Consider the following 13,054-nt stretch of genomic DNA (forward strand, 5'->3'; position numbering starts at 1 on the left):
TGATGTTGACGTTCGAATTATTGTCAAACAAAATGGAAGCTAGCTCGACCCTCCCTCCTCCTCATCCCGTCCCCTCCCCCTCCCTTCCGTGCTTTTCTGATGTAAATTTGGGAGTTTGCGCGTTACTTCTCCTTTTCCCTATTCTTTGCTATTTGTTAATCTGAACGTTGTCTCTATGGTCGTGTATCGGCCATATCAAAATTCAAGAGAATACAATTCTAACATTAGTCGTTGTTGTTGTCTAGGACATCTCTCCTCTAGCTAACTTCCCTCTTCATGATTCTCTCTCCTCCACTCCACCCCCCCCCTTCATGTGCACGCGCACTAACCCCCCAACCCCCACCCCCAAATCATTCTTGTCGTTTATTGGCTGAAACACTGTTTGTTATGTTTTGTGGTCCAGGCTGGGCCAGTTTGTTTTTGTTGCCGTTTGTGGAGCCTGGGCTGTCAACAGAGACCGCATTCACTCGCATTATAAAGCTTAGAAGAGCCAGGATATTTTTAAATATATCTACGATTGTATTCGTCTGAAATAAGAAAGTCATATACACCAAGGATGGCTTGAGGGTGAGTAATTCATGGTATAATTTTCATTTTGGGGTGAACTAACCCTTTAAGCCTAGTCCTAGAATAACATGTCTTCACTGAAAGCAACTTGCACTGAAATATTTTCAAATATGTCACTGCCATTGTTTGATATCAAGATGCACACCAGTGATGTTTTTTTTCCCTAGGGCACATTTATAAAAGCCACTTCAATGTCCTAATTGAACAAAGGCTTAATCCTGGCTTAATCTAAGCCCTGTCTGTGAAACTAGGCCAATATAGCCTACTATGGCTGCATCCGAAATAACATACTTCCCTATTATATATTTCATGTCCAAATTCACAGTATTCATAAAAAGGACAAAAAGTACTACATATTTCCGATGAGATTCTGAAGTGTGCATCCAATTGAAGTGTTAAAGACACTTTACAATCACATGAGGCCATGGCAGAAGATTTGTGAATAACTGACACTGATAGATCACATGACAAGTACCCGAAAAGTACCCTGAAAAGTTCCTGGATGACTTACTAATACTAGCGAGGTTTTTGTTTTTTTTTAAATTTGATGGACACTTTACTTTCCCATGAGGCCACGGGAGAGGATTTATGAATGGAAGTGAAGCGATTGTAACTGATGATTTAGGTCACATTATAATGATAACATGGCGGATGTAGTATGTTCCAATTTCATTCATACTACACACACTCTTGCTATAGAACATACTTTTTAACAGTCGCAAAGTTTGAAACCAAATTTAGTACCTATAAGTGACGGTATACAATTTTCATTATGATGATTGCTAAAGCTTTTACCATGGTATACAGTATTATCACGATATTGAAATAAGTTGTACAAAAAAGTGTTGTAAAACTACAACAGGTTTAATAGCTTTTTCTTAAAAAAAAAAACCTAAACATTTAAATACAATAAAACAATACAAATAATAATAATAATAATAATAATAATAAAAATATATATATAAAGTAAACATGTTTCAAACAGATTTATGTGCAAAAGAATTATAGGTAACTTTTTTTACAATAAGGTCTCATTAGTTAACATTAGTTAATGCATTAACTAACATTAACAATGAGATATATCTAATTTTTTTTACAGAAGTCATTATTCTTTGTCAACATTAGTAAAAAAAAAAAAAATACAACGGGTCATCTTTATTTCATGTTATCTCAGGTCCATTAAATAATGCAGTTACAAATTTAGATTTTAATAATGTAGTATAAAACTTTGAAATTAACATTGACTTTAGAAGTGACTTTAGTTTATAAATAACTAATAAACTAATGTTAACTAATGGAGCCAGATTGTAAAGTGTTACCGAACAATAATAAAGAATCCAAACATTTTGAATCAAAATCTGTTACAAATATCCAGTTTCGTTTTCATGGACTTTTAGTTTATTTTCATCAGTCACATGTTCCTTTGTTTGAATTTCCACCACTTCTTTGTCTCTATGGTTACTCACATGATTAGTTTGTTGTTTTCAGTTGTGTATCGTTAATTTACCTTGTTTGTGTTAATACTTAAGCATTATAAAAAATAAAATTGCCCCAAAACACACATTAATATATCATACTCTTAATTCATACATTATGTATACTAAGTACCCTCTCCTCCAGGCCTGAACAATTCAGTAGCTTAATGGCCACAGTCACAAATGAATCGTTAGTTCTTTTTGTCCTGCTTGCAGGCACTCTAAAACGACGGCCTGATTGCAACGCCTGGAACTCAGTTCGTAGTGAATGGTCAACAGTACCAAGAATAACTGGAGCCTTCTTGAAAAATGTCAGAAGGACCAGTCTAATCAATACCAATGTTCTTCCCTGCTACCTTTACAAAGGCTACTTGGCCTGTTTTTGTAAGTCAAACTTAGAGTACCATACCATGCCACAATACAAAAGGAAAGGACAGATTCAATAAATTGTTTGTAAAACAGTATCATCATTGAAGGACAAGCTCTAAAAGATTTTAATTTCCTCAAAAAATACAACCTTTGTTACAAACAGTCAGACAATTGGGTTGGAAGCTCAACTTATTGTCAATGACCACCCCCAAGTATTTGTGAGTGTCAACAATTTCAATGTCCAAACCTTTAATTGTTGTCATCAGAGGACTGGGTGGGGTCCTCCTATAATCAGTAACCATGTCCTGTGTTTTATTAACATTGAGCTGAGAGAAAATCGATCGCACCATGACACAAAGTCTCAGACACAAAGTCCACAGTGCCTCAGATACTGTTTGTGGAGAAGACTCACAATCACGGAATCATCCACGTACTTTAATATAACCATTCTCATACTTACTCCGACATTCATTGGTGTACATGATAAACAAAAGAGGTGAAAGACAGCAGCCTTGAGGTGAACCAGTGGAACAATGCTGAAGGTCTGAATGAACACCATTGACTATGACACTCTAAGGACGTTCTAATAGAAAATCCCAAATCCACCCAACAATATTGAGATCCAAGTTAAAAAGGAAATACGTTTCTCTGCCAACAAATGGGGCCGTATTGTCTTAAAGGCCAAAGAAAAATCATAATAGTAGTCTAGCATGGGTGTTTGGTTTTTCCAAGTGTCTGAACAAACAATTTATAATAAGGTAATCTTTAGACTGCTGTAAAATTTCTCCCTTCAATACTTTTTTTTTTTAAACTATAAAGTATACGATTTCGGATCGTATGTGTTGCATCTGAATTGCATTCATACTAAACACATTTATTTTATAGTAGGCTACACCACTGTAAATATAGAATAATAACAATTTTACAAGAAATTCATTTTTTTTTTACTTCAACATTTCACAACTAATTCAGGGTTACTTGCCATTTCTTTGTAATTTGTTTGTGAATTTTACTTGCAGTTTCTAAATGAAAATTGTTTCAACACCAAATATTTTTCAGAGTAGAACATACTTTTAATGGCTGCAAAGTAATTACTTATTCAAAAGAAGTACATATTCAGAGAGAATGCGATTTAGGATGCAGTCTGTCAAATGTTTGTATGCAAGGACTACTGTATATACTGTTTTTTTTGTGTGTGTGTTCAGACTTACGATTTAATCTAGTATACCCTCTTTCCTTTAGGTCTGAGGATGTTTTTCTTGACTACACATGAGACTTGGCCTTCAATCAGATGAAAAAGTGCAGGCCTGGGATCTGAAGCTTGAGTTCTTTTTATACGATTTCATCTCACACCCCACACCGAGATGACTGTGTGACAGGACTTTCATCATCGCTGTCTTCTGCTTCTCAAAATGATAAGAGCTGGAGTCGACCGCAGTGCAGATGCATTTGTTTAACCATGAGCTGTTCGTTAGAGGATGACCGTACAGATCAGACCCCACGCCATTCCTCCCACAGAGACTGCCGTCATGCTTTAACGCCACTGATAAAAATTTACACAAACATGACAATCAGTTCTGAGCAATGCGAAGTCTACTTTGTACCGTGTGCACCGTGGAAGGATTCTCAAATTTTTTTTTGCTTGCATTCATTTTTTTAATGATATTTCTTTCCTGCTGTGTTTGACTTTGCACTGTTTTTCCACCTTGTTTTCAACAAGAATTAGAAAAAGTCTCTTCCAATTCCATTGATATTGGATATGTAATAGATGTTTCCCATCTTTGTTCTGTAATATGATGACTGAAACAATATGATGTTATACATTTGTTTACTTACATATGATGCTATATTTCTATGCATCTTGTGCGTTTCGGTGTTGCAACAAATCTTTACGATTATATTGGAATTGCACTTGTTTGCTATTGGTCCTGTTGTGAAAATCTTCTGTCACCATTAAACTAAATTGGATTTGACTGGAAAATCTGCATTGTAATAAATAAATATACTTGTCTCAGACATTCCTTCTGTGTTTTCAATCAGATTTTGATCATTTAAATCATATTTAGGCCTCATTTCATTAAAAGATTTCTAATAAACAGTCTCAAACTCAACTGAATATCAATAATACATGATTATTTAGGGATGTTTTGAACGGGATGATTCTCCTTTTGTTTGATTAGACTGCAGTTGCAATGCTACAAACAGTTTCTAAAACCAGGATGCTATTAAAGCTGCTCCATATCTAAAGATAACATTTAATGTTCTGTTTTGTTTTACTTTTAGGAGACAATAGAAGATTTGTAATGCCTGTATAATGGGCTAATGGTTTGAGGAACCCTCATTCATTATGTAATTGGTAATTACTGCAGCCTATTACATAATAGGCAAATTGTAATGCAAAGCAGATGTTCCTAACAAAAAAGATCACTTCTTTCAGGATTAAACAGCTTTAAAAGCTCAAAAACCTGAGTTTTGTCAAATATATTAATCTTAGAAGATGTATACCTACATCACATTGCTGCTTCCAAAATATTACATGCTTCTTTGTTAAGCTAAAGAGGCCTGGTGGTGACGGTTGTATTACCCGTCTGTCTAAAACCCTCCTGAGATCTTTGCTGTAAAGGCCAATTTCCATTCGGTTACTGAAGCAGATGAGCCCCCTCAGACCTGGATCCGTTCAGGACATTCATCATGTTTTTTTTCACCGGTTAGGATATGAATGTTTTGGCGCAGATACGAAATTACTGAAAAAGAGGCTGCAAAGGAGAACCAAAGTATTTTATAGAGGTATGGCCTCGTGAATGGTGAAATAGGCTATTCAGAAGCAACTTTAATGAACATGTAGTTGCCTATTAAGTTTACAAATTGTGAGTTTCTCTAATGTGCCGTAAAAAAGAACTGCGTTTTTTTATTCTCAATTGCAGCAGCAGCGCCACCTAGCGGTGAAAATCTTTACCAGAAAAACAAACAAACAAAACAAAACATTTGACAGATTTTATTATAAAATTAGAGCCACATCATGCACTTAATCGATACAAGTGGATCCATTACTTATTATATTACTTTTAATATTTCAATGGTTACAAAACTGCCAAGTAGTGAAGCAAAGGATTATTCATCCATTACATGATAGATGACAAACGGGAAAATTGATTTCTCTGCCAGCTTTGCTTAACGACTTTATTCGAAATCTTTGACACTTGGTTGGCTGCATATCTGAAGCTTAAAAAACAACAACACACCGGCAACCTGGAGTTCTTCAAACTTTATTAAATAATATTAAAAAAAATACAAATGATGAAACATGTGAAACAACTGTATGTTAAATAACCAAGATGGACAAAGTTTTAGATTTTTTACAATAGAAAAAGGGGGGTTGAGACAATGCATGAGTTTATGTGAAACCACAAATATGAAAACTAAATTACAAAAGTGTCAGGGTTTGGAGATGAGAGTGAATTGACTGTACACAAACTTTCAAAATAAAAAAATACAATCGAAACCACATAGTAAATAAACCAACAGAACCTTTTCCACAACTCTTCTTTGAGTCCCCTCATACAATGATATATGGCTGGAAAACCTAGAGTAAATATATGTAAATTAATTCAAAGAATTCTTCAAAACCAAAAAATGGCTTCCACACTGTTTACGCAATATATGAATGCATTTTGTTCCTTTGGGGAAAAAATAATTCCAGAAAAAAACAACATGGTGCACATCAACTGATGTCAACTTTGATAAAGTCTTTAAAAATAAGCATTTTATGACTCTTCAGTTTTCAAAGATGCTAGAAGTAGATTATTCAGAAACAATGTTTCAGAATTATGCTCTATTTTCATCACTCAACACAAATATAAGGAAAGTCATACTCAATATTTGTAGAAAGCACATGGAGTAAAACAAATCACACAACCAATTCCTTAAAATAATCTCAGTTTAACCTAAAAACAAGGTTAATGAACTGAAACATTGTAACTGCACACCTGAAAAGACAGTAAAACTGAACATTAAACTCTGTCTTGACTTTGTTAACAAATAAAAGTGGAAGAATCACAAGCTCAAATCAAGTTTTTCACAGATAAACTGTCTATAATGGCATGTGCTTTATGTTAAAACCCTGAGACAAAAAAAGTACATCTGCACATGCACCGTGTGCAACCAAAGAATCCTGACAGGCTACAACTGCAGTCTTGTACCTGTCCTGCAGGTTTTGTGCAGCGACTCACAACCAGGAAGATTGTAAAATGTAATTTGTCAATCAGCACATGCCATCAACATCAAGCACATTTACATGTGTTTCTGTTTATGCTTTAAAAGACACAGAGGATGACCACTGGAAGTGTCACGTGTCAAGTACTATATTGTACACAGCTAAAAACTCTATAAATGCGTCTTAGATAAATTACTGTTATGTGTTAGTTCTGATAGACTGATGAAAAGGAAAAATGTCAAAGACTGTCTTTATAGACTTTTAAATCTATGAGAGAGAAATCAGGAGATTAAAATATACATCAGTGGTTCTTAACTGGTGGTTTGCAGATCTGTTTTGTGACAGCAGGGGGAAAAATAGACTTATAAAAGGTGGAATGCTTCCCATATCTTATGCTTTATATCCAATCAAACTGTGTTTTGGAGCAAATTCATCTGTCAAATTAAATACCAAAAAAGACTGTTTGCTTGATATTAATCCTCAAGGAGAAAAACTATGTAAGGTAAAAGAAAACATGAACAAGGCAACAGTAAACATGGGTTATACCCGATATTGTGTACAGTCACCATTTCACGTACAATGTAAATTTGGGTCCAAAATAAAACTAGTTGAGAATCACTGATCTACATTATAGAAACACATGCATCCTGTATTCTTGATTTACAAAAATGCAGACAATGGTTTTCCATTTGGTCATCACCATTTAACAATTCAGTGTTTCTGGTTTGAAGCTACATATCTCAACAAAAGCAGTGAATTTGTAAAAAAAGACTGAATATATTGTATCAAAAACACAAGACAGCACAACCATTATCAATACAACAGGTAGATATTGTTTCATCACTTTCAAAAGTGGTTTATTAAGTTGAGGCTCGTTTTAATGATTACGCTGCTGTTCACCAAAACACATAAGGCATGTCGTATTATAAAATGAAATCTTCTGCATTTGATTACAGTCTATATCACTGGTTTAAGCACTGAACGTAGTGAGCGTCCCTCTTTCGTAAGTTCTCTTGTGAAACTCATGCATGGGAGTGGGATTGCTTCTTCCCTCCTTGTTATCATGTTAAACTTGCACGTCTTGAGGTGGTCGGCCATGCTGGAAATGTTAGCAAACTTCCACTCGTTCACAGTGTCAAATGCTGTGCTAAATCGCCACACCTAAAACAAAAAAACATCAACAAATTAGAATGTAAAAAAAAAAAAAAAAGAGAAAAGCTTTTTATGCTTTGTGTTTTAAGACAATGCCAAGGTGAATACTCTTTGATTACCTTGTCTGTAATCTGCCAGGATGAGGTTCCATCAGCTCGTTTTGTCTTATCCCAGAGCAGGACCACCATGCCACGGGATTGAAGAAGAGTGGCACACACATCCCTCATAGTGCAAGACACTCTGGAGAGTTGGCACAGGCTAAAGCCGTCCAGGAAGCTCGCAATGTGCTGCAGTAACTCAAAGGGCAGGTCACTAAGGTGGTCACAGTGGGACCTAAACTGGCAGGTGTCAGTTCTGGATAGAGGCTCATTGGGACAAGCTGCTAACCCAGGTAGCACTCCAAATGAGCCCAGGTGTCGGTCATGGATTATTCTGAAACCTTGTACCGAAGGGCAGAACCTTCTTTGCGAGTAGGTGCATCCATAGTACGCCAACGGGCACCTTTGCTCCATCCAACCATTAAGTCCAGCATGGATGTCCCCATGGACGTTCTTAAAATGGGAAGAAAACTCATCCCTGCGAAACAACTGTCCGCATACAAAGGTGAACATTGAGCGCTGTTTGGTCTGATAGCGAGCCACACATTCCAGAACAAGGTCTAATCTGAGGGTGTGGAATGGACTGGGGTTGGAGAGTTGTGGACTGGCATGGTCACAGGCAGATGCTGAGGCGATGTCACCTACCATGGTGCTGGTAGCCAGTATTGCAGAAGGGAAGGAGAAGGTCTGTGTGCCAAAGTCAATACGATACCCGTCTACAAAGCGGCTGTCCGAGATGCTCCTACCTCCGGGCGAGTCCCCCAAACAAAAGAGCAAGGCAGCAGTGATGAGGTCAACGCCATGGAGACCCATTGGATCATCTGCCACCTCAAGGTCTGACGTGTCCACCGCCTTGTCCTCCATCTTGGCTTTGAATAAATAGTGGTCGGATAACAGAGTCCTTCGACCGTTGATTGTAAACAAATTCATGCCTCTGAGTACCTGGAGATTGTCCAACTTGCGCTCCAGCCATCGGTCCTCAATTCTGAAAGGCAAATGGTGCAGAACGTTGCTGCGCATCAGGTTAGGTAGAGGGATGGGCAAAGGAAGAGGTAGTTGGGGCAAGTGGGCCATTTCTGGATCTTGTGCTAAAACAGGTATGGAATGATCAGGTAAAACCTGCCTAATGTTTGAAGAACCATTGACCCTTTCAAGTCTGACCTGGTTGTCACCATCCCCTTCATTATGAAGTCCACTGAGTTCTATCCCACCATTCACTTCACCTTCTTCTTCGGAAGATTCACCGCATCCACTGGTCTCCAACCAATCATCTCCTTCGTCTTCAGGGTCTACTGGAAAAGGACAGTCAGCTCCACCTACCGCTCCCAGATCGGAATCTGAATCAGTGTCACTTTCTTTCGTTGCGTCGTTACTAATGTCTTCATCGCCATTACTGACACCGTCGCAAGCTCCATTCTGTTCCTCACCATTGGGATTGTTCACAACTGAGTCAATATTCTTTGCACTACGGAGAATGTCCAGAGTGGCAGCAAAGCTTCTACTGTTTTCCACTGAAGCTGTGTAAGGTCCACCATATGGTTCCTCGTCCATTTCAATCAATTCATTTTCCGGGTCCAATTCCTGGGCACTGGAATTGTCCTGATTTTGCTCTTTCAGAGATTTTGTCACAGTGGTCACCATTTTAAGTGACTCCAGCAACATTCGCTGATCCTGGAGGGCCAAAGCCATGTCCAGCTGCTCCACGTCAAAAACCTCCTTACTTAAGTTCTCGTAGGACTTGCGATCTGTGTAACTCACTGGCCATCGATTCCATTCCATGGTGCAACACACAACACTGGCTGGGCATGTTTCAAGGTGCTGTGCCATTTTGACCCTGGCAAGGGTAAACGGACATCCGAATCCACGGTTCAAACAGGGGACTCTTTCGTATGGACACAGTAAGCGGTGTTCATTCAGTTTGCATGAGTGGAATACCGCCCCACACACAAGAGGGCAACCCATGAGGTCACAGGAAATGCTGGCCTCTGGTCTTATCATACATCGGCGGTTGACACATTTCAGGCAATGGATATGAAGCTCCTCCATTGAAAATATTAGTGAGTCGCTTGACACAGAGAAGCTATGGCAAACACTGTGGAAGAAAAGAAAACAGACCGTTAGACCTGATCTTATTTTGGATACCCATGTGGGGTGTCTTTGTATTCAACATCACATGGCTTAACATCTATGCATGCCATTCATGTGGAAAGTTACACCGTCTCCTAAAAGGGATAAGTGTAAATCAGAATCAGTTGACCTCTCGCGGTGTGTTTACCAAATTACTAAACCATTGCATTGCCATTTCACAACTCTCCTTATGTTGCACAGTCACGCCGGTTCTTCGAGGACTGAGATGGAACACGACCACTTGTTTCTGAACGGTATGTTACAGGAATCGGACATGGCTTACACTCAAAAGAAACCCTTCCATAAAGATCTTGCAATGTAATTTAAGAAGCTTCTCTCTTTCCAACATGACAGGGCTTGACTGGACATAGGCTATGCAGTTAGACTCAGCCGGCATGACCTACATGCAAACTGTCTGAGTCAGTTGGGGGGGGGGGGTGCTTTGAATTAACGAGCTGACTTTCCACATAGTCCTCGTAATTCCAGCTGGGCATAAACATTGCGAAATATTTGTGTACAATGCCGGCGTGTCAGCCTGCCACATGTCTTGTGATGGCTTCTTTTGAAACAGCAAAACACTTCTGAGGATGTTTTTTGAACACTTAGGTGTTTGGTATCTAGTGCTCATGTGGAATATAATACAGTTGCACAAGCAATCGCTCAAAAGTACTTACAACAGACAGCATGCTTTCAGAATGTTAAAATTATCCCAAACATGACATGACTTGAGGATTTCAGTCTTAGTGGGGCTCAAAGATACACGTAGAGAAGTAGGCTACATTTTTGTGCAAGAACTTATTGGTCTGTTGAAACTTGCACAACTCACAATTATTAGCCATTTTTGTTTATTAGTAGACATATGTTGATGCATATATGCAGCGTATATTGATGCATAGCCTATCAGAAACAGGCTCATTTGGTTGCATTTTATTTTGTGTTGTAACAGAAAGCAGATGATATAGTATCTATTCCAGTAATTCACAAAATAAATTCAATCCAATTGGAATTGGAATAGGTTAATTTAAAGCATGTAGCTAATAATAAACAAAAAGTAATTGTCAAGTAGAGCGCATATAGGAATATAATACATTGTCGAATGACATTCAAGTAATGTGACAATTCATGATGAACTTACACACAGAAACGTTAATGTCTTCCAACAAAAAAGACTGACGCTTAAATTAATCACCTTACTGCATGAAAATAAAACATAACAGAAATATAACTACTAGATAATAATAATAATACATGTTATTCTTAATATAAAATTCGGATGGGGTGCATTCCATGAAACAAGATAGGCTAATGATAGAGAACCTTATCACAACCCAAAGTAGAGAAAGGAGAAATATTTGTAAAAATTTGAAATATTTTAATATTACTTAAAATATTTAGACTTATATTATTAATTCCATTCTACCCTGCTTCTGCTTGGCTATGTGATAGGCTATGTGATGTGTGTATTGAGCTATACTGTAAATTACATGGAAAAACGGACCATTGAATAGTTTAGTAGAACTCATTATTTTTATTACAATAACTCATTTGCCAGAAGTGATAGCTGACAGCAGAGTTAATCATCTCTTGAGCCATAAAGGGTCTAGAACCTGTGGCTCTTAATCCTCCTACCCTTAGTAAAATTAACCATGTATTTTCTACAAATAAAACCAAAATGAATATCTAGTTAAACCATGATAACCACAGATTAATATGATATGACTCCAGTTATCCTATACAGACATGATCCTGAATATGAAAAAACGAAATGTTTCCCAAATATGACATGATACTAAACGTGTTTTACAGATGCATTGAACTCAATCCGGTCAAACTCCTGATGAAACCTGATGCAGCTTTTGTTGTTGTTCCTAAACTGGTGCATAACGACTTAACAACATGAACCTGAGATTACCATGATCAACTATAGATCAATAATAAACGATTAAACGCAAATTAACCATCCTAATACATCTTTATGTGTATAGTATGACAGGTCATTGTTTTCATTTGTTAAACTGACAAACACAAAGCCTTTAGCATTAACGTTAGCTGGTTAGCCGCGAACTGCAGGATAATATAATAAACGACAAACATAACGTTACGTAATTAATAAACATCGTAGATTGACAAACATATATCATGTTAAACTGAGGGAAATATACATATTTTGCTATTTTAATAACGACCGGAGCCGGTGAGGAAACTAGTCAAAGTAAACAGACATGAAAGTGTCTTACCGTCAATCTGTGACGAGTCTTCAGTAGTTTGACAGTGGACAGTAACGTGTTTAATTAATTAATTATTATTATTTCATCGAGTATAATGACAGAGACGATGTTTTCACTGCAGTCTGTCCGTTTTTCTGTTGAAATCTGTGTATCACTGTACTGATATACTGAAGTGAAGTGAGGCCCTAGATGGGCGGAGACTAAACAGACACACACAAACAAAAAGTACCATGATAATACCACGATGGGGTGAACTTGATTTCACCAAGTGCAACATGTTCCTGGATCAACATCTTTGTTGATCCTGGAACAACATTCCAATCAACCAGTCAGATTTGAGGGACAAGTTTACAGTTTATGTCAAGTTTAGGCTTACAATCAGGGTTATGCTTCTACATCAGTGTTTTTCACCTATAATTTCCATCTGATTTTAGGGATAAATTATGGGTAGGTTTAGGGGTAGGGATGGGGATAGGACTAGGAGGACTACATTTTTGGACAGGAATGTTGTTCCAGGATCGCCAAAATATGTTGACTAGTCCCAGGAACATGTTACACTTGGCAAAATCATGATGACCCTATGCTGGTGTTCATTTCCCAAAAGCATGGTTGGCCAACTATGATCACAATTTCTATTGAAGTCAATTGGTAATGATGGAACTTGCAACCATAGTTGCCTTAGGGAAACGCATCCCTGTTAAGATACTACCATAGTTTTCAGTATTTTGGAGTAGGCTATGGCATCATATAATATATCAAAGCAACCCACGTCCCATACTATACCATTAACTGTACCAATGTCCTATTGTTTTTATTGTTTAATTC

General features: G+C 37.5%; 1 protein-coding gene across 1 annotated transcript; it reads right to left on the minus strand.

Annotated features, from left to right (window-relative positions):
- Positions 1–5,661: 5,661 nt before the first annotated feature.
- On the minus strand, positions 5,662–12,465 carry fbxo30a (F-box protein 30a). Its single transcript, XM_081348065.1, has 3 exons — positions 12,239–12,465; positions 7,896–9,966; positions 5,662–7,785 (listed from the first exon to the last, which is right to left on the minus strand). Exons 2-3 carry the CDS (start codon positions 9,918–9,920, stop codon positions 7,582–7,584), a joined length of 2,229 nt encoding a protein of 742 aa, XP_081204191.1. The 5' UTR covers positions 9,921–9,966; positions 12,239–12,465; the 3' UTR covers positions 5,662–7,581.
- Positions 12,466–13,054: the final 589 nt, after the last annotated feature.

The sequence above is a fragment of the Scardinius erythrophthalmus genome (assembly GCF_964197995.2).
Source record: "Scardinius erythrophthalmus genome assembly, chromosome: 19".
Taxonomy (NCBI): domain Eukaryota; kingdom Metazoa; phylum Chordata; class Actinopteri; order Cypriniformes; family Leuciscidae; genus Scardinius; species Scardinius erythrophthalmus.

What these genes read in the sequence shown, in the direction of transcription:
- fbxo30a (XM_081348065.1), bottom strand. Translation starts at nt 9,920, where the DNA reads ATGGAGGAGCTTCATATCCATTGCCTGAAATGTGTCAACCGCCGATGT. An exon ending in CCTGGCAGATTACAGACAAG is followed by an intron (nt 7,786 to 7,895) that starts GTAATCAAAGAG and finishes TTTTTGTTTTAG; the next exon opens with GTGTGGCGATTTAGCACAGC.